Consider the following 18,947-nt stretch of genomic DNA (forward strand, 5'->3'; position numbering starts at 1 on the left):
GACACCTGAGATGGTGCCTGCAGGCCAGAAGCTACTGGCATGGGGGAGGGAGAAAAGCTTGGTGCTTCTCTCCAATAAGTCCAGGCCCCAATCCAAAACTAAGCAACTTTGATCAGCTGGAAGAAGGATCCTACATCCCACAAATTTGGGGGGGGGGGCTTAAAGGTCACGGACTTGACTCTTTAGGACCCCCATCACAAGACACCCAGCATTGCTACCAGAGGCAAGGTTGACTTCCAACAGCACCCCCAAGCTGGCCCTGGGGTCTCCGCAGGGAAGGCCAGAATGAGAAGGCGACAGCCAGACGTTGGGGGTCTCCGGGCACTCCATCCTACCCTCCAAGTAACGGGGCGCCGCTCCTGGCCCTGACCCTCCCTGGCAGCGCGGGAGGAGGCTTCCTGACGGCAGCAGCGAAAGGTGCGGCGGAGGGAGCGGTCCGACGGCTCAGGTTGGTTTCCATAGCAATAAGAAGGGAGAGGGTCTCGCCGCCGCGTTGCCATGCCGACCGTGGCTGTCAGTCAAAGCTTTCGCCTCGCCGCCGTTCTCGTCCCGCACCCAGCCCAATTTTCTCCAAGGGAAAGGCGAGGAACCCCAGGCAGCTCGCGCGTCCCACGGAAGGCGCGCGCGTGGACGGCGGTCCCTGGCAGGGAGCCGGGTCGATCCCGCTGCCGCCCCCCGGACCCGGACCCCAACCCCGCGCTGCGCAGCCCCGGCGTGGCCTCCGGTGTCGGAGCCCCGCCAAGCCCGCTCCTGAGCCTGGCTCGGCCCGCGGAAGCTCCGGGGAGTGGCGCCGCGCGCGCTCCGAAAGACTTTCATAAATTTTCGATGGGCAGCAGGGAAGGCGGGCGAGGAGGCGGAGGCGAAGCGGCGGCGGCGGAGGCGGCGCGCTGCTGTTGCGAGGGAGGGGAGGCCGAGCGCAGCCCAGCCCTGCCCAGCCCAGCCCTGCCCAACCGCCGCCGCCGTTGCTGCTGCTGCTGCTGCGGAGAGAGGCGAGGCGAGGCGAGGGCCGGGGGCGCGGGAAGACGCCCTCCGCCAAGGGGGCAGCCAGGAGGCAGCGGCGGCCGCCCGGGAGGCGGATTCCCCCCTAAAAGCGCGCCGAGCGAGCCCTGCAGCGACAGCGAGGCGCGTAGCGAAGTGAAGCCGGGAAGCCGCCGCGGCTGCCTGCGAGGAAGCTGCGGCCGCCGGCGCCGGCCGAGAAATGCCGCTGCTCGGAGCGCCGCCGAACCGCGGGCGGAGTAGCAGCAGTCCCCGCCGCCGCCGCCGCCCACTGCTCTGAGCGCTGACCCGGGACCGGCCGCGGCGCCTCCGCGCCTCCAAGATGCACCGCTGCGCAGGTGAGTCCGCGAGCCGCGTCCGTGGAGGGCGCCGGACTTCCCGCAGCTGCCGAACTTCGCGAGGGGCTGCCGGCGGGGGGCGGGGGAAGTGGGCAAGACCGGCCCGGGAAACTTTCTGGGCCCGGCGAGTGGGGGCCTACCGAGCGCGGCGGGCTCCGCGGCCTCCGTTTTCTTCGCGACTTCCGCGGCCCTGATCCGCGCCAGCGCCGGCCTCGGATCCGGCGGCGGCCGAGGGAAGAAGGCCCCCGCCTGCGTCCTCCCGGACCCCGGAAAGCAGCGGGGCCGGTGATGTAATTCCCGGGGGGTCGGGCGGAGCAGCGCCTCCTGCAAGGCGCCGGAGCAAAACTGCCGTGGCTCCCGAGGGGGCGGCCGGTCCACAGCCTTGACAGTCCGGAGCGCGGAGTAAGAACTGCCTCCGGGCGGCTGGCGCTTCCCGGACCGCGGCGGAGTTGGGCTGGTACTGCAGGGCGGGGGGGCTGGCAGAGGCGATTCCTCCAGGTCGGGCTCGTTGCTGTTCCCCGGGGGCCCGGAGCTGGGGAGCTGTGCTGCGTACCCCTGGGAAGGCGGAGCTGCGCATCGCCCAGAAGGGCTTCGTAGCCAGCGTGTCCAGCGGCAGTGGGCTGAGGGGCGACGCCCGCCCGCGATCTCGGCAGCCGCTATTAATCGGGAGGGCGGCCAGAGATCGGGTCCTCGGGGGTCGGGGGTTCTAGGGTGCAAGGCGTGGGAGGGGGTGCGGGTGACCCGGCGCGACGGGCGGCCGAGGGGTGTTCTGGGCGCTTGTGACTCCGCGGTCGCCTGCCGGAGGGGGGGCGGGGAACGGGACCGGAGTGTCTGTGCGCGAGCGCAGCGACCCTTTGCGCGTCTGAGGAAGGGGCGGCGGGAGATTCGCGCAGGGCAGTTCGGGGTGCGGGCGTGGGTGACTGAAAGGCGGCCCCGGGGGTCGTGGAGGGCGGGTGCTCTTCTCCGGTCCCCTCGGCTTTTCTCCTCGCAACAACCGGCTGGGGGGGGCTCTCGGGAGCAGCCGTCGGGCAGCCCTCTTCTCTTCAGTCGCTCGGAGCTTCGACCGGACGAAGCAGCAGCCTGACGGGCTGGAGGCAAGCGAGGGCGAGGGTGCGGAGGGGTGGAAACGCAGGCGCGGAGGGGCGAAGTTCTGGCATCCCCCTTCCCCTCAGGGAGTAACACCCCGCCGCGGGCGTGGGCAGAAGGGCGGTGAGAGGCGAGGGAGGCGGGACGGACCGTCGCTCGGCCGGGGCCTTCTTCAGGAACCGGGTGAAGGGGTCTTCGGAAAGTCTCGGGGCTACCCTGCTGCCCTGCCGGCTCCAGCGGGCCTCGGAGAACTTGAGCTGAGCGACGGCAACAAGATGAATGACAGGAGTGCAAATAATACTGCTGGCGGCTTCCCCCTCCCCAACCCCGTCACCGATCCAGGCTGGCCCAATCCCTGGACAGATGTGCCAGAAACAGGGGTGGGAAAGGGGGGCATCCGATCGGTGGCTCAAAGACAACCGCCCCTCCCCCCACCCCGAAGCCAGGGCTGTTTCGGCCCAGGAAATCCAGAGGGGCCCTGTCGCTGCCCAACCGGTGGCACCCAAAAGTTTGACGACTGGCGAGAAGGTGCCTGGCCAGGGGGAGGCCTCTATGTGGGCTTGCCCAGCCATCCTGGGCAAATGCCCCAGCTGGATCTGGCTGAGAGGCTGCTCGCTGGAGGGCTTTTCGTTCCCTCCCAGGTCCCTGGGGCAGAGGGCTGGCTTGGGGCCTCCCACTGGGGACTGCCAGAGGGTGCCTGGGTGGCCTTGGTGGGGGGCAGAAGGCTGGACTCAAGGGGTCTTTGGCCTGGCAACCTCAGGGCTGTCCTGTCCCCCCTGCAACCCCTTCCCCTCTGTGCCTGTTATGGGGTGAGGCATGAGCAGTGGGGCACGAGTCCAACCTATTTCAATGGCAGCACATTGGGGGGGGGGGGGAGGTGAACCGCAGGAGAAGAAATTCCTGAAGCTGAAAAAGTCTCTCCGCAGACAAAGCCACAACAGATCACAAGCCTGGAGCTTTGTGGGAGGGAAAAGGGTGAGGGGATAAATATTTAGATCAGGAAGCAGAAGCATAATAGTACAAGAGGGGAAGGGTTGAGAAAAACAATCAGCAGCTGCCATGGAGCAGGTCTTGGCTGTGTGGCCCCTGTGATGGGAGCTCCGGGCGGATCCCTCAAGATCCGGCTTCTGGATGGCCAAGCAAGATCCCCTCTGCTCGGCTCCCCCCAGCACTGGGCAGGGAGCAAAAGAGCAGCCTGCAAGCAGAGCCTAACCAAAGGCCTTAAAGGCTAGGAGGGTGCTGTGGGGCTCAGATCCGGGGGTCTCCTCTTGAGGCTGGGGCAGTCAAGCCCCTGTAGGGCAACTTGGGGGGGGGGGGCTTGTCCCATCTGTAAAGTGGGAGCCTCAGTGGACCCAGAAGGCTGTCCGATCAGCCGAGGGAGGTGGGAAAGAGAGGCCTGGTGGGCACAGCATAGCTGGAGAGTGGAGGCGTTTGTGCTGGACATGCCTGGGCCAGGTCTTGGGGCACAGCCTGGTCCTTTAAGACGGTGGGAGGGAAGGAGTGACCCTCCCCCCACTGGTTCAGGCTTAGGGCTATGCTTATGGGAGGATGGTGGGGATTGCCTTCCCTCTGATTCTGCTCCTTGCTCAAATGGTCTGGAGGACAATGCCACTGGCCAAAAGCAGGGCGGGGTGGGGGGGTGGGGGGGGTTGGAATTGCCAAAAGGCACCCAGACTCTCGGGGTGCAGGGGATCTTGGCATCAGCCGAAAACTGTCTCCCAAAGGTGGTGGTGGAGGGTATCACATCGATGGGAGAAGCAATAATGCCTGAAGGCCAGGATGGGGGGGGCGGGGGGGGGCGGGAGGAAGGGTGCCCTACTGGCCCAGGCCGGCTGGGCCTTTGAGAAGGACTCGGGCTCCTGCTTCCCACAGCCCCTTTGATCCAGGGGGGGAGGGGGTAGAGAGGGCTCCTGGAGGAAGAAGCTTTCCCCTCCCGCTCAAACGCACAGCCCACCCAGCTCCGTCAAAAGGGGGTCCGCTCTGGGGGGGGGGAATCAAAAGGGAGTCCGTTCTCGGGTGGGCGGTGCGAGGGCCCCCCCTATGCTTTACTTCTGGAAATGTGGCTTTTATCTCGGGTTTGGGCCCCTTTGAACTGGATTTCAGTCGCGTCCCTGTGCAACCATCGCTATTTGTCGGCTGCCGATTTCAACCCGGATCCAAGGTTCGGATGCCTGAGTTGAGAGGCAAAACGGGTCATCCCGTTAAGCCAGATGAACCTCCCGGGGCAGCAGCGAGGCGTCCGCGAGGGGCGGCTGTGCTGAGGCGCCGCTTGGGGGGCGCCGCTTCCCAGCGGCCTCACCGCGGTGAGAAGCGGGCGGGGCGGCGGCGGCGGCGGCGGCGCTCCCGGAGAGGGAAGGTGGCTCAAGGTCAAAGTTGCTCCGCTCCAGCCGGACAGGAGAAGAGCCTCTTCGCCGCCTGCCCGGCCTTCTCCGCGGGGCTGTTTTTCTCGGCGGCCGGACCGATGCGGGTGAGGGGCGCTTCTTGCGGTCGGAACCCGCCAGGGCTGCCCGGCTTGTCCCGGTCCCGGACTCAGGCCTCCCTCCGCCGAAACGCGCCCGAAAGCAGGGCCGGAGGCGGCGGCCGGGAGGGAGGGAGGCTTCAGCTCGGCTGAGGAAGCCCCGGCTGTACTGCCTGGTGGCCAGCGGGCGACGGGCAGGAAGCGCTCTGCGTGTGCCCCGGGGCACCTTTGATTGCTCAGAGGCTGAGACGGGCTGAAGCGTCCGAGTCTCCCCGTGGCTGGAAGGGGGGAAGGGTCGCGGCCTGCCTGGAGGGGGAAGGAGAAGCGCTCGAGACCCCCGTGCACCAACGTTCGGCAGCCCCGGAACCTTCGGGGCGGGGGAGTCTTCCCGCAGACCAGCCCTGAGGGAAGCCCAAAGGGCCCATTCGAAGCTGGACGGAGCGGGGGCCGGACGGCGGGATGCAAAGAGGAGGGAGAGAACAGGGGAGGGAGCAAGGGGGGGAGGGGAAGGCGCCGGACCGGCGGGCTGGAGCTGCCGCAGACGCCGTTCCAAACCGGGCTGGAAGGAGAAGGGCTTAGAAGGGGGGGGAGCGGCCCTGTGGGAACCAGGCTGGCTAGAGGGGAAGAGGAAGCAGGCCTGGAGGGGCCAGGAGGGGCCGCCAGGGCCACTGGGGGGGAGGGGGGACGCGGTGCAGGGAAGAGGAGGGAAAGGCAGCTGGCAGGGCGGAGGCTGGAGGGAGAGAAGGGACAATGGTCAGATGGCCTGGACACTGTTACCCGAAATAGCTTTTTCTAACATCTATATTTTATTGTGTTTTTAATCCAGGGGACATGCTAATATATTGCAAGTCCATGTATGATATGCCACGTGCTGCATAAACAACCCGTTGGAGGGAGAGAAAGTGGGCCCCGTAAGATGGTTTCCGATGCAAGCCACGGGCTTGGTTGTGGGGGACCTTGTAAAGGGGGGCAGAGAGCAGGGGCCCCACATGCTCTGGCTGTCGCCCTGCCAGGAGAGGCTTCCCTTCCCTGCGGAGCTCCAGGGCCGGCCCCCCACCGAGGAGCCCCCGCCCGTGTTTTCTGTGCCGCTCTGCAGAGCAACAAGGCCTTCAGATTTCCCAGGAGGCCAGACTCGCTCTCCGGCCCAGAGCAGCCGGGCCCCTGGGGGGTGCGTGCCGGAGGGTGTGTCTCCTCCTTCCCTCCCCCTCCATGGCCAGGCAAAGCCATCCTGCAGTGCTCCCCTCCCCCCCTGCGCCGTTTCCTTTTCTCCTCCTCCACTCAAACAGGGCCCAAAGACGGGGTGTGTGTGTGTGTGTGTGTGTGTGTGTGTGTCAGTTTATGTCCCTCCTAGAGGGCAAGACAAGAGGCAACAGATGGAAACTGATCCAGGAGAGAAGCAACCTGGATTTAAGGAGAAACTTCCTAACAGTGAGAACATTTCACCAGTGGAACAGCTTGCCACCAGAAGTTGTGGGTGCTCCATCCCTGGAGGTCTTTAAGAAGAGACTGGACAACTTATTTGTCTGACATGGTACAGGGTCTCCTGCTTGAGCAGGGGGTTGGACTAGAGGACCTCCAAGGTCCCTTCCAGCTCTAGTCTGACTGATTGATTGATTGACTCCCTTGATGCAGGGCAGCCTCTGCTCATGGATTCAGCCGAGTTTCCAGTCTGATCCTGCCTTGCCCAGTGAAATACCTTCCTGAACACGAGAGGTCATTTTCCACGGCTGTCTCTCTGGCACTTTGTGCATTCACCGCTTTTTCAGGTTCACATACAACAAACAGCCCCGTAGGGGTGGTTAGCTTTCACCCAACCGAGGAAAAGAACCATGGTTCACAAACCAGGGTGGATGAACTCACACATGTCCTAGGTCAGAGTTGTATCAGAATGTAATGGTGGTCTTGGTCCTAGGCCAGGGTTTTCAACCTTGGCAACATTAGGACGTGGGTAGCTAGGGAATTCTGGGAGTTGAAGTCCACACTTCTTAAAAGTTGCTAAGGTAAAGGAAATATAAGGACCTGCCTCGATCCCTCTTCCCAAGAAAGCAGAACTCCTGGAACAGGTTCATTCCAAAAGGAACTTTTATTAGGAGAAGCTGACAGCAAGCATAAAAGGCAGGATCTGAGAGTTTCCTGTGCAAATCAATAATTGGCAAAAAAAAAAAAAACAATAGTCAAACCAGCCAGTTCAAACGGCCCAATCCCCAAGTGTGAACCCATTGTGGGAACGGGGTTGATAAGGCGCCGTTACCAAGGCTGTTAGACTGTTAGGTCTTCGCGCCTCTTCTTCTGCAGCGAGAGATAAGGCAGATGGCCGGAGGCACATTCCATTCTCACCCCAGGTGGACATCAAGGGAAATAGATCAAAGAGAAAGCAGATAGAGGGAAGCGGAAAGGATACATTGTAGCACCCATAGTTCCCCCCTCCCCCCAGGATCATGGCAGAACCCGCGTGAGTAAAGAAATCACCCCACTCCCAACAACCGGGTTCTGACATGCCGTCCCTCCTAAAAAAATTAGAGATCCACCTGTAGAGGAAACAAAAAAGGGGCTAGTCCAGTTTATTAGACTATTTGCATGAAATCTAAAGTCTGTTTATGGAACCACTCATTTTGGGAAGGGGGTAGGTCCTTCCAAACTATTAGGTATTGTGGGGAACCATGATATTTTCTAGAGTCTAGGATTTCTTTGACTTCAAAAACCTGCTCTCTTTCTACAATAATGGGTGGTGGAGGAGGGGCTACTGCTGGCCTTAATGGCGAGAATTCTCGTTTCAATAGGCTACAGTGAAATACAGGGTGGACCTGTCTTAGTTTTTTGGAGAGTTCTAGTTCTACAGTTACCAGATTAATTATCCGCTTAATGGGGAAAGGACCGACAAATTTTGCTCCCAACTTCTTTGCCGGTTGCAGAGATTTTAAATACTTTTAAATACGTTCAATTAATTACCCCATGGGATGTTCCCAATTTAGAATGCCCCCGTTTGGGTTGCAAGGGGCACCTGCCATGTTCATGCAACTGATAAATGAAGTGCTCCAGGAGCACCTCTACAAAGGGCTGCTTGTCTACTTGGACGACATCCTAATATTCGCAAATTATCCAAATGTGAATTCCACAAGGAAAGGACTGATTTCCTGGGGTACTGCATACCTCAAAACGGCATAGGGATGGATCCTGAAAAGGTCCAAGCAGTGTTAGAATGGGCTCCACCCCACCCCGCTCCCGGAAAGAGTTACCAAGTTTTCTGGGATTTGCTAACTTTTACCTCCAGTTCATCCCTTCTTTTGCCCATCACTAATTTGTTAAAGACTTGGGGGGAGGGGAAACTGAAGCCCAGCCAACCACTGAAGTGGACTATGGACTGCCAAGCCGCATTTGAGTAGCTGAAAAGGCTATTCTCGGCAGAGCCAGTCTTGAAGCACCCAGACACCAAAAAACCTTTCGTCATCCAGGCAGATGCCAGTCATGTAGCAGTAGGCGCAGTGTTACTCCAAGAGTTACAACCTTGTGCGTAGACACCAAGGAAACTCACGGAAAGCGAAGAGAGATGGGCAGTGTGGGAGAAGGAAGCCTATGCCTTTCGTTGGGCTCTCCTGACATGGGGACATTTCCTGGAAGGGAACAAAATCCCTTTCCAAGTATGGACTGATCATAGAAGCTTTAAAAACACCCAGGGAACTATCCCCCACACAAGCGAGGTGGTCCCAGCACTTCCATCGCTTAAATTTTACCATGGGACACTTACTGGGAGGGAAGAACTTCCTAGCAGATGCTCTGTGCGATTACCACAGTACAAGAGTACGAAAACAGAGATAACAGATCCACTTCTGCTCCTGAGGCAACTAGCGGCGCCAGTAACCACGCGAGAGCAAACAGAAAGTCCCAAACCCCTAGCGAGCACGGCGGGGGTGGAATTCAGACAAGCCTTAGGAAAGGACGAATAGTTCTTAGGCCTTAAGAACCTGTGCACAATGAATGACAGGTGGTGGTGGGGAAGCTCTATGTCCCCAAAGCCCAGAGACTAAACTTCATGCACCTTTGTCACGATTCCAAAGTAGCTGAGCACTTCGTGTTCGTGAAAACCCTTCAGCTAGTAAAACGGCAGTCTTGGTGGCCCTTGATAAAAAAGGCTATTGAAAGCTACACGGTCAGTTGTCCCGTTTGTGCAGCAGCCAAACGGAGACAAGGAAAGGCCCCAGGATTATTGCAGACAGTGGCAACCCTGTCAATGACCTGGAGGGAGATTTCCATGGAGTGGGGGGAACACCGTTATTTGGGTAGTGACAGACCTGTTCTCTAAGCAGCTGCACTTCATCCCATGTTAAAAAGTCCCCACAGCAAAGACATTAGCAACGCTGTTTGTGCAACACATATACCGATTGCATGCGGCCCCACAAAGGATAATTATCAGATGGGGGTGCAGTTTACATCTGAGTTCTGGAAGGCTTTCCTGGACCTTTGGGGACCACCCAGGGGTTGTCATCTAGTCACCATCCGCAAACAAATGGTGGGTCAGAACGTTCAAACTCATTACCAGAATGATACTTAAGATGTTTTATAAATTACCAGCAAGAGAACTTGACCGACCTGCTTCCCTTTGCAGAAGTTACGTATAATAACGCCATTCACTCCAGCACCGGGTATACACCGTTCCAAGTCAAAACAGGACAAAACTTCTACCTGATGCCTGAACTGCCAACTAACGACCCCACCATCCCCTTTCTGAAGGAATGGATCGCACAACTCCTAAACACCTGGCCGGTTGTGAGAAAAGCCCTAGATGAGGCTAGGGAGGCATACAAGGCCCAGGCAGATAAAAAACGAGTGGAATTTAAACCCTTCCAAGTAGGGGAGAAATTGTACGCTGTCTTCCACTCGTCCCCCTCCTTAATCCTAACCCAGTAATACGCCTCCCATAAGTCCAGTTTGGATTTAACCCAACCACCGGCTTCTGATAGAAACACTGTCCTAGGGACAAGGCCGTCCATTGACTTCGGGTAGCAATCAGAATGGAAGCTGTTCCACTCACTGACTGTCCTCACGGTTACGTCGAGTTTGCTTTTCCCCTTGTTTAGTTTTCGCCCGTTGCTTCTTCTCTTTTTCTTCATGTGCTTTGGAAAATAAGTTGACACACACACCCCTCTTCCTTGTGGCAGCTCCTCAAATATTGGAACACTACTATCCTGTCCCCCCCCCCGGTCCTTCTTTTCTCTAGGCTGGCCGTACCCAATTCCTGCAGCCGTTCTTCCCATGTTTCGGTCTCCGGGTCTCCAGGTCAGCCTAGCTGCTCTTCCTGCACTTATGCCAAAGTCTCAACATGACGGGATGGTCATTTCTGACTGGGCTTGTTCTTAAGCGTTCTTAAGCGTTGGGAAGGGGGTTGATGACTGACAGGTCCATTATCTGCCCCCTGTTAACCTTTCCCCAACGGTTGCTGTTTGGGCAGGAGCAGCCTGCTCCAGGTCCCATCCCATCGCCACAGCAATTCGATTGCAGGACCCCACCCCGTGCTCTGCCTTCCCATCCCCCAAACTCCAAGGACCCCACTTTGTGTAGACTGCAGTAAGCTGAGGTGGTGGCCGGTGCAATTTGGGGATGGTTTCCCCAGTGTGAATTCCTGGCTAGATTTTCCATCTTTGTATGTAATTGTCCTCAACCATATGACTATTTATCATCTGGCCGGGAAGAGCTTATAAAGGGGTTAAACTATCAGCCATTGTCTGTCTTGCCCAGGGATGGCTCAGGCAGGGCAGGAGCCCCTGTCTTCCTTTGGGCCAGGTGAGCGAAGCCTCGTGCAACTCAGCCGGGCCTTCTGCACCGGGAGGCGGTCCTGACAAAGCCTGCAGGGTGGTCTTGGCCCATTTTGGTCCGTCTTGGCCAGCTGGGAGGGGCTTTCCCTCCCCCACTGCTGAACCTTCCCAAATAGGTCCTGGCCACCATGGGGCCCTCACGAATGGGGCCTCCTCCCTCTCGCCCCTCCAGGTCCCAGCTCAGAGAGGTTGGAGCGCTGAGCCTCTGCACGGAGCTGGCCTCCCGTCCCCTGGACTGAGAAGGGTCCGCCTTGACAGGCCTAGCCTGGAAGAAGGCGGTGATTCAAACACAGCCAAGTAGCCGTGATGGGTAGCCCGTTCTGGAGCACAGGTCTGGTGCCACAGCTGTGGCCTCCTGCTAGCCACAAACAGACCGGGCACCGGCATGCCTCTTCCCTCTGCTCAGGCAGCTGAGAGGCAGGAAGGGCAGGGGCCAAGGGCAGGCCTAGCTCGTTGGCAGCCTCCAGGCAGACGAAGGCAACCCAGAGGGACGGGGGCAGTCGCCTCAGCAGCCAGCCAGCCACAGGAGGAAAGAGGAAGGGGCCTGCTAGTCAGGGAGGGGAGCTCCACGGGACACAAGGCCTCATGCGGGGGAGGCTTCCTGGGGGGGGGCATTATGAGATGTGTCTGTCATGAGTTCAGACCAGCCCTCATTTGGCTCCTGGGCCTCTCAGGGTGCCAAGAACCGGCTGCCCTCCCACTGACCATCTCCCCATGGCCAGCAAGGGCAAGTTGGGGTGGCAGGGATTCCCTGGCTGGTCCAGCCGGGCTCTCGGCCCTGTGGCTGATCAGGCACAAGGTTCCTGGGGGGGTTGTCTGCTCGGAGGAAAGCTGGTGTGCCAGGCACTTAGAGCAACGGCTTTCTCGACAGTGATTTGAAGTTTTCCCCAGCAAGAGCCGATGCCATTAGATGCCGCAGCCAGCAAACTGGGATTTATTTGTTAATTTGGGGAGTGTTTAATTTCATCGGGATATAGCAACGGTTGTGTTAATATTTTTGAGATTTAGCGTGGTTTAGTGAAATTTCAGTGTAGAGTCTGTCTTTGAATAAAGATGAGGGGAGGAAAGCCATGTATGCTAAGAACCAGCATAATATTTTGCTGTGCGAGGCTCATTACAGAAAATAGAAGCGTTCTTTTAGGAAAAACTAGTCAGCGGGGGTGGGGTGGGGGAGGCAAGCAGTGAGCCGGTCCCCAAGAGAAGCCCCTTCTTGGCTTCAGGCCAAGCTCCAGGTTTGGGGTCCCCAGAAGGAAGCGGCTTCCTCCTCCTGGCCCTCGGGGGGGGGGCTGCTGTAACCCATCAGCCCGCTTGGGAGGAAGCCTCCTTGGATTGGTGGCCCTGACCCATAATCCTCGTGGGGGGGACAGCACAGCTCTCAGCTGCCCTTTGGCTCAAAAAGAGGCCAGGGTGGAACTGGGCCTCATCTCCGCCCCCCACCCAGAGGCCCAGAAAAATGTCTGCCTGCCTTGAGGGGCTGGATGGCCAGCCATTTTGGGGGGGAGCTTCTGAGCTGACAGTCTACAGAGTGGCAGACGGCCCCTCCCTCCTCCTGCTCAGCAGCTCAGCCCCTCCAAGGGTCCACACGTGACCCCCATGGCTGGCCACGCCAGCCACGCCAGCCAAGCTCAGGGCAGCTTCCCAGCCGGACCCTCGGCCTCAGGGGCGCAGAAATGGAGGCTTGCCAGGGAGCCTGTGGGAGACCCTGTGGAGAAAGGAAGAGTCTTTTGGGTGCAACTGGGTGGGCTTGTGCCCCTGGTGCCCTCCTTGGCAGAATCCCTAGAGTTCTGGCCTGGCCCCTCCGGCCGTCTCTTGCCAGAAAAGGCTGCTCAGCCGCAGGGGGCTTCCCTTCGCACCCACCTCTCTTTGCCCAGGGCGCTCTCTCTCTTCCTTTTCTGACCCAACTGGCAGCTGCCACGCGCAGGAGGGCAAACGATGCCATCCCAGCAGGATCCTAGCAGGCGGCACAGCGAATCTCCTGGGGAGGTCCTGAAATAGCAGCCCATCTTCTTTCACCGGAAGGCGAGCATGGCGGCAGTGGCCTGGCACTGGCTCTGCGCTCAGCCTGCGCTCCTGCTGCATTTCTCCCTCCTTAGATGGGGCCGCTGCAGTTCAGGGGCCTCCTGCGACACCTGCCTCTGCGGGGAGACCAGCTGGGGCCCTCTGGCTTCTCCCCCCCGCCCCTTGCTGAGGGCAGCTTGGAAGCTGAGGAAGGGTCTGGGTTGACGGTCAAGGCGGGGGGGCGGGTCTGAGTGCTTGTGAACAGCTCTGCCGTGGTGTCTGTTTGCGGGCAGTTTGGGGAACCCCCCCCGGAGGCCAGCAGACTGTGGGGCCAGGCCCTCTGCTGCTGGGGCAGGGGGACCAGAACTAAGTGGGCACCCCTCACCCCCGCATACACAGACACACACAGAGGCGCAACATCCACAGAAATTGGGGAGCAATGTCTGGGCTGCGCAGAGAGTCTCCCCCAGGAAGGGCCTTGCCTGCCCTCCCTTTCTGAAACCTCGGAGGGGGAGGGAGAATGCGTCCCCCTCTCCCCTCTCCTTCCACCCTGTCATCCTGCTGCAGTTCTCCTCTGATCACACGGCTTCTTCTCCCAGTGAAAAAAAAATCCTTTAAGCGCCAGGATTAAAGCCGAAAGTAGGTCTCTTGCAAAGACTCCACTTGCTTCCTTCCTGCAGGAAGCCGCCCTTGGTGGGGGGAGGGGGCTAGCCCAGCCACAAACAGCCCCCCCAGCCCCCCCATCCAGGCCAGCCCTGGGCTATTGCACCCGCTGGGTCAGGCCCGGGCCTGAGGGTGGGGGTCTGGGGGTGGGAGAGGGCTGCCCCTCGCTCGGCAGGGTCCCTGCACAGGCTGGTAAAGAAACCTGGGGGGGGGGAGGACAGCCTCTTTGAGAAGGAAAATGGCTGTGGTGCGCAGGGGAGGGGGGCTTGGCGTGCCAGCGGTTGCAGAAGAGACGCACGGGGTCTCGGGGGTCAAAGCGCATCCTGCAAAACCGCTCTTAGAGCAGGACTGATGGAGCCAAGGCTTTCTTGGGGGGGGGGTGTTTTGTGGAAGATACCCAGCCCCTTCCTTCTTGCTAATGGCTGCCCCTGGAGAGGCTGGACCACAGTTCCGTCATGTCTTGCCGGGCCAGGGGTGCAGGTCCTGGGGGGCTGTGGTGCAAGAGATTCGAGCCATTTCCCCCCACACACACACCGGTGGTTGTTTGGATCCATTTGCCTGGCTTGGTTTCCAGGGCTGCTTTTAGGCTTAAATGTTTGATGAAGGTGCCTCCTCCCAAGCGCTGAACTCCTGGGGCCATTTGGCCCAGGACTGGCTTATAAATAACATGGGCGGGGGGGGGGGTTTCTGTCTTTGGTGAGGGGCAGTTGGGCCGAGCGACGGGGCTGGGCCAAGGCGGAGCTCCGGCTCCTGCAGGCTCTTCTCCAGCTTGGGCTGCCTCCCCCTGGCGCTGCCCGGATCCTTGGCCTGGCTTGCCCTGCTCCAGCCCAGCGCTTGCCGGGCCTTGAAAGCCAGGCCTTGAAAGGTCACCGGGTGATCTTGAATATCTTTTTTCTGAGCAGCAAAATGACACGGGCGGCATTCTGATGCTTGTCAAGTAGCCTGTTTATCACCGGCTGCGCTGCCCCCTTCCCCCCCCGCCCAGTTGAGGCCGGATGAGCCAGCGCAGATGCCCAGGGATGGAGGGGCGGGAGAGTTTTGTGCCCAGTGGCCACACGGGTGAGCAGGTGCTCCCCGCGAGGGTCTCGGGGCCTTGGTGGCTGCTGGCCTTCCTTATCTGGGAAGGAGACGCTCGCTTGAAGGGGCTTTTGATGAGTTTGCAACTGAGGCGTTTGCAGCGTTCACTCCGCCATCTGTCCTCGGTTGCATTCTGACCTCTGTCTCCAGGCTTATGTCGATGGCTCTCATCGCTGTCGTGATGCAAATGGCCCATGGATTGCCCTCTGGCCCTTCCTTCTGTGGGCAGGGCCTGCCGTGCCAGCTGCAAAATGGGCCCCTGCCTGCCAGTGAAGTGCCCACTCTGCTCTCCTCAGGGACTGGGGTCTGCCAGGAAAGGCAGGGGCAGCTGAGCCTGGTTGTGGGTATGGGTGTGTGAAAGGGCGAGGGGAGCTGGCCCACTTTCCCTCCTGCCCTTCCGATTGTGCTCCAGACCCAGGAGGGGAGCCCACCGTGCCTGTCCAGAGCCTGTTCTGCCAGGCCTTCCATGGCCTCACCCTGAGGGACCCTCCATGCCACTCAGGCAGTGGCTCCTCTTGCTGCCACGCCTGCGGGCATCTCAGACTCCCCAGGGCCTTGAGGAGAAGCCCCTTTGCGGGGTGATGCCTCAACATTTGGGCATCTAGGACCCCCATGGCTGTGCCTGGTTGGCTGCCCCTCCTGGCAAAGTGGGGCTGAAGGCAAGTGGGCCCTGCATGCATCCACCAAGCCGCATTCTCCCCCCAAAATTCAGCATTTGGCATGAAATGTTTGCACATCGCAGGCTGCCAGGTCCGAGGGGATGGGCTGTCCGAATGCAGTTGAGTTGACCAAGATGGGGCTTCTGCTGGCACGCTGGGAGGCCCTATATGCAAGCCCTAGATTGATTTTCCTGGGTGCCCTTGGACTGCTGGTGGGCAAAACTAGGATTCCAAGAGAAGAGAATTTCTGCAGCTCAGGATTGAAATGAGGGGTCCTCGGTGGTCTCTCTGAGCAGGGCGGTTTGCTTGCAGATGTTTCATGACCCAACTAGGGAACATCATCAGTGCTAGAAAGGAGGGGGGTATTGCAGAGAGGAGGAGGAGTGTGGGGTCCCTGGTGCTCTCTGAGCTGGGTGGTTTTCTTGCAGACGTTTCATGACCCAAGTAGGGAACATCATCAGTATGAGGGAGGCTGGGCTCTGCTGGGGAGGTTTCAGCGGGCAGAGAGGTGTCCAAGGTGGCTCTGCAGAGCCCCTTCTTTGCCACAACGACCCTAAAGGATCGGCTGGGCTGGGGGCTGATGCAGTTGAGCCCCTGCTCACCTTCCCGCCCCTGCAATCTTATAATAGTCACCAGGATCCATGCCACGCAAACGGGGTGCAGGGACCCCCCAGTTGTGAACCCAATGGCAGAGACTGACAGCAGCCCACCCCATTGCATGCCTGGGCTCCAGGCTGAAAGGCAGGCGTAGAGGGGCCCCCCCTCCAGGGCAGGGCAGGCAGAGGGAGGCCACGGGCAGCCCAGCAGTGAAGAGCCCCCTCCCTGCAGGGGCAGGTGCAACAGCCCCCCCTCCCCACTGCCACTCGGCCTCTCTGCTTGCTGGCAGCTGCTCTTACCTCCCGCCTCTGATTGATAGAGCAGGGAAGCAGCACATCAAAACAAGGTGAATATTTCATGGGATTCAGGGAGAGCTTCTCCCCCCCCCCGCCTGCCTCTCCCTCCCTCCCTCCCACCCGCAGCAGCACAAGGATCCATCAGGAGCCCAGCTCCGCTCCTCCTCTGCCTGTCTGCCTGCAGCCCCCTCCTCAACTCTCCCATGGACCCAGCCAGCCCCCCCCCCCCCCGCCTCTTGCCTCATACTCAGCTCTAGGCAGCCTGACTGTGAGAAGCAGGCCCTGGGCCCAGGCCCCACCCAGCAGCCCCCCTCCCGACAGCCCCACCTGCTGACTTGCAGCCAGAGCAGCTGCCCCGGTTTCCAGAGGGGGGGGCGCCTGTGCATCCCCTGGCAGGCCAAGGGGCGGCTCGCTCGACGGCCCCCCCTCCCAGCCCTGCATGGAAGGCTGCAGCCTGCCCTGGCTCTGGACAGGCCTTCCTCGGTGGAGTAGGGTCTCCAGCGGGTGGGACCGCAGCTCCAGGCTGGCTGGGGATAATGGGAGCTGTTCTCCCAGCAAGGTGGGAGACTGTGTGGCCCTGAGGATGACTGGCAGCTGCAGGGGCAGGAGGAGCACTGGGCCGGCCGGGGGCTGCTTGATTGCTGCTCCCCCCCAGGAAGAGGGGGCTGGCCTTGGTGGCCGGGCTCCCCAAAGCTCCGGCTTGGCTGACCATCTTAACTGTCTTCACAAGTGCTGGAGGTCCTTGCTTGCCCCAGGCTCCACGGCTGGGAGGGATGGAGCCAGCAGCAGAGTCCAGATGGGGGGGGGAAACAAAGTCAGGATGGCCCCTCCACCAAGGGAAGCTGCCCCAGCCGGGGGAGGCAGGTCCTCCAAGGCAGTTCCTGGGTAGCTGAAGCCCCCCCCCCCAGCCAGGCAGCTCAGAGGAGCAGCACGTTGACCCCCCCCCAAGCCTCTCCTTCTGCTGCCTCCCATCAATCAGGGGCCCAGAGGGTCCTTGGCTCTCCCCAGTCCAGGAAGGGTCCTCTCCTCTGGGAGAGCTGGCTCAGACGCAGCTGCCCTCTGCAGCCCAACCTCCTGGGGCTCCACTCAAGAGTGCCCCCATGAGTCTCCGGAGTCCTCCAGGGGAAGGGGCATGGCGGGAGGGTGGACGCCTTGGGCCGGAGGGGTCTCTGGCCACGGGAGGGGCAAGGGGAGGGCACCAGGGCGGCAAGCTGGCTTTGTAGAAGCCTTCCTGTTGTGGGGAGGGGGTGGCTGTTGACATGTTTTTGAAGCAATTTCTGATCTGATATCTTCACTAGACTGAGTTTGTAACCAGGTTTATTGTTTAAGCCTGCTGGGATTTCACCGGGAGCCTCTGCTGTTTACCCAGAGCCGTTTCATTGGAGAAAACAGCCAACAGACCTGCATTTCAATCTGGTTTTTACGTCCCTGTGAAATATGGGCAGGATAAGGCCGGCCAGGGCTTGGTTCCCAAGCGCTGCAGGGCAGGAGGGGCGAGAAGGGGCAGGACCACAGCCCACCAGGGAAGACGGGGGGGGGGGGAGCTGCCAGGGGGAGCTGCAGGAGAGCAGGGCAGGCTGGCAGGGATAGTTTAAGGGCCGAAACAGCGGCTGCGGCTGGGCAGCAGACAGAATGAAAGGGATCTCAGAGGCCATCCAGTCTGACCCTGGCCTGATGTAGGCATGCAGAATCAGGCAGGCTGCCCAGAGAGCGTGCCTCTGCTGCTACCGCCCACCCTGACGAAATGCTTGGTCCAGATGCACACAAATTAGGGCTGCCCGTCTCTGGAAGCTGAGTCGATGCCAAGGTTCGCGGACCCCTTCCCACCAGCCCTTCCCCCACTTTCCTGGCTGGAGGTGCCCGGTTTCCCCCTCCCCCATTGACGCAACAAGGCTGCTTCCTCTGCCCACCCGCAAAGGGGGCATTGCCAAAAGCTCCGTTCTTTCCCGCTCTTTCTGGCATTTTGGTGCCAATTAGTCCACCCAAAACCTTACAATGAAGCAAAAGTAAAATAGAATTAAAAGTAGGGTGGGAGGGAATGATCAAACCCTCCCAATCCAAAGGCTTCCCAAATGCCGCCGGCTCGGTGCTGCCCGGTCAGTGTGGACGAAATGCTACAGGACAGTGACCCGCCAGAAGACAGGCAAAGTCATCTGATGCAGCAGCAGGCTTTAAAATGTTCTTACCGTCATCATCCTCACAGCACGAATAATACAGAACTACAAAAAAAAAGTATTAAATGTATTTGGCCCCGCATCTCACTGTTAAGCAATGATAAAAAATAATAGAGATATAAGAATCACAGCAAAGCAGGTAGATGTTGCCAACTGGAGAAACTTGCTCATCCTGTGGAACTCTCTGCTACAAGATATTATCCAACAGATTAGGCTTGTCAACAAAGGGCAATGCAGCTAACAATTCTTCGTGCAGCTGCAACACTGCAGGGAGACCCTCCGACATGCCCCTGTATGTGTGCGTGGTATAGGGGTGTGTGTGTGCACCCAAACCTTTTCCCTCCTGAATAAGGGAAAAGTTTTAGACTGTCCGCTGTTTAATAAAAATGACACTCACTCAAGCAGCCCCCCCTAAAGTAGTGGCGCAGCTGGGTAGTCCTGCACTGGACACTGTCCCCAGGGTGGCCGGGGGGCTCCCTCCTCCTTGAGCCCCCCCCCAGGGCTAGCCTGCAGGTGAGCCAGAGTGGGGGAGGACGGAGGGGGATCCTCAGGGGCTGCACTGCCCCCCTGCCCCTGTTCTTGCCGGCCAGGGCTCCCTCGCAGATAATCTCTGCCAGGCGAACGGTGCCACGGTGTGTCTGCTACATCGATCACACCTGCGCTGTGACAACGTAATTTTTATCTGGGCTGTTTATTCCTCTGATGGAGCTACTTGTAAATTCTGGGAAGGATCCATCTCTCTGCTTGTGACAGAAGCAGCACAGGGCGATTAATCTGGCTTCTGAGGAGGGGGAG

The 18,947-nt window shown here is 59.9% G+C and overlaps 1 protein-coding gene and 1 long non-coding RNA gene across 3 annotated transcripts in view; both read left to right on the plus strand.

Annotated features, from left to right (window-relative positions):
- Positions 1-967: 967 nt before the first annotated feature.
- RTN4RL1 (reticulon 4 receptor like 1) overlaps positions 968-18,947 on the plus strand; it is a 34,777-nt gene continuing 16,797 nt past the window's right edge. Inside the window, exon 1 of one of the 2 annotated variants that reach the window (XM_083379795.1) lies at positions 968-1,334. In XM_083379795.1, the coding sequence (XP_083235921.1) occupies positions 1,319-1,334 (16 nt within the window). In that variant the 5' untranslated portion in view covers positions 968-1,318. Of the gene's footprint in view, positions 1,335-2,202; positions 2,429-18,947 lie in introns of those variants that run through there. The other variant, XM_083379796.1, reaches the window with a different exon arrangement.
- LOC310632896 lies at positions 4,703-6,602 on the plus strand. The gene is made up of 2 exons (XR_014490937.1): positions 4,703-4,887; positions 6,511-6,602. It is a non-coding gene; the product is annotated as an uncharacterized lncRNA (long non-coding RNA).

Source organism: Vipera ursinii (assembly GCF_947247035.1).
Source record: "Vipera ursinii genome assembly, chromosome: 1".
Taxonomy (NCBI): domain Eukaryota; kingdom Metazoa; phylum Chordata; class Lepidosauria; order Squamata; family Viperidae; genus Vipera; species Vipera ursinii.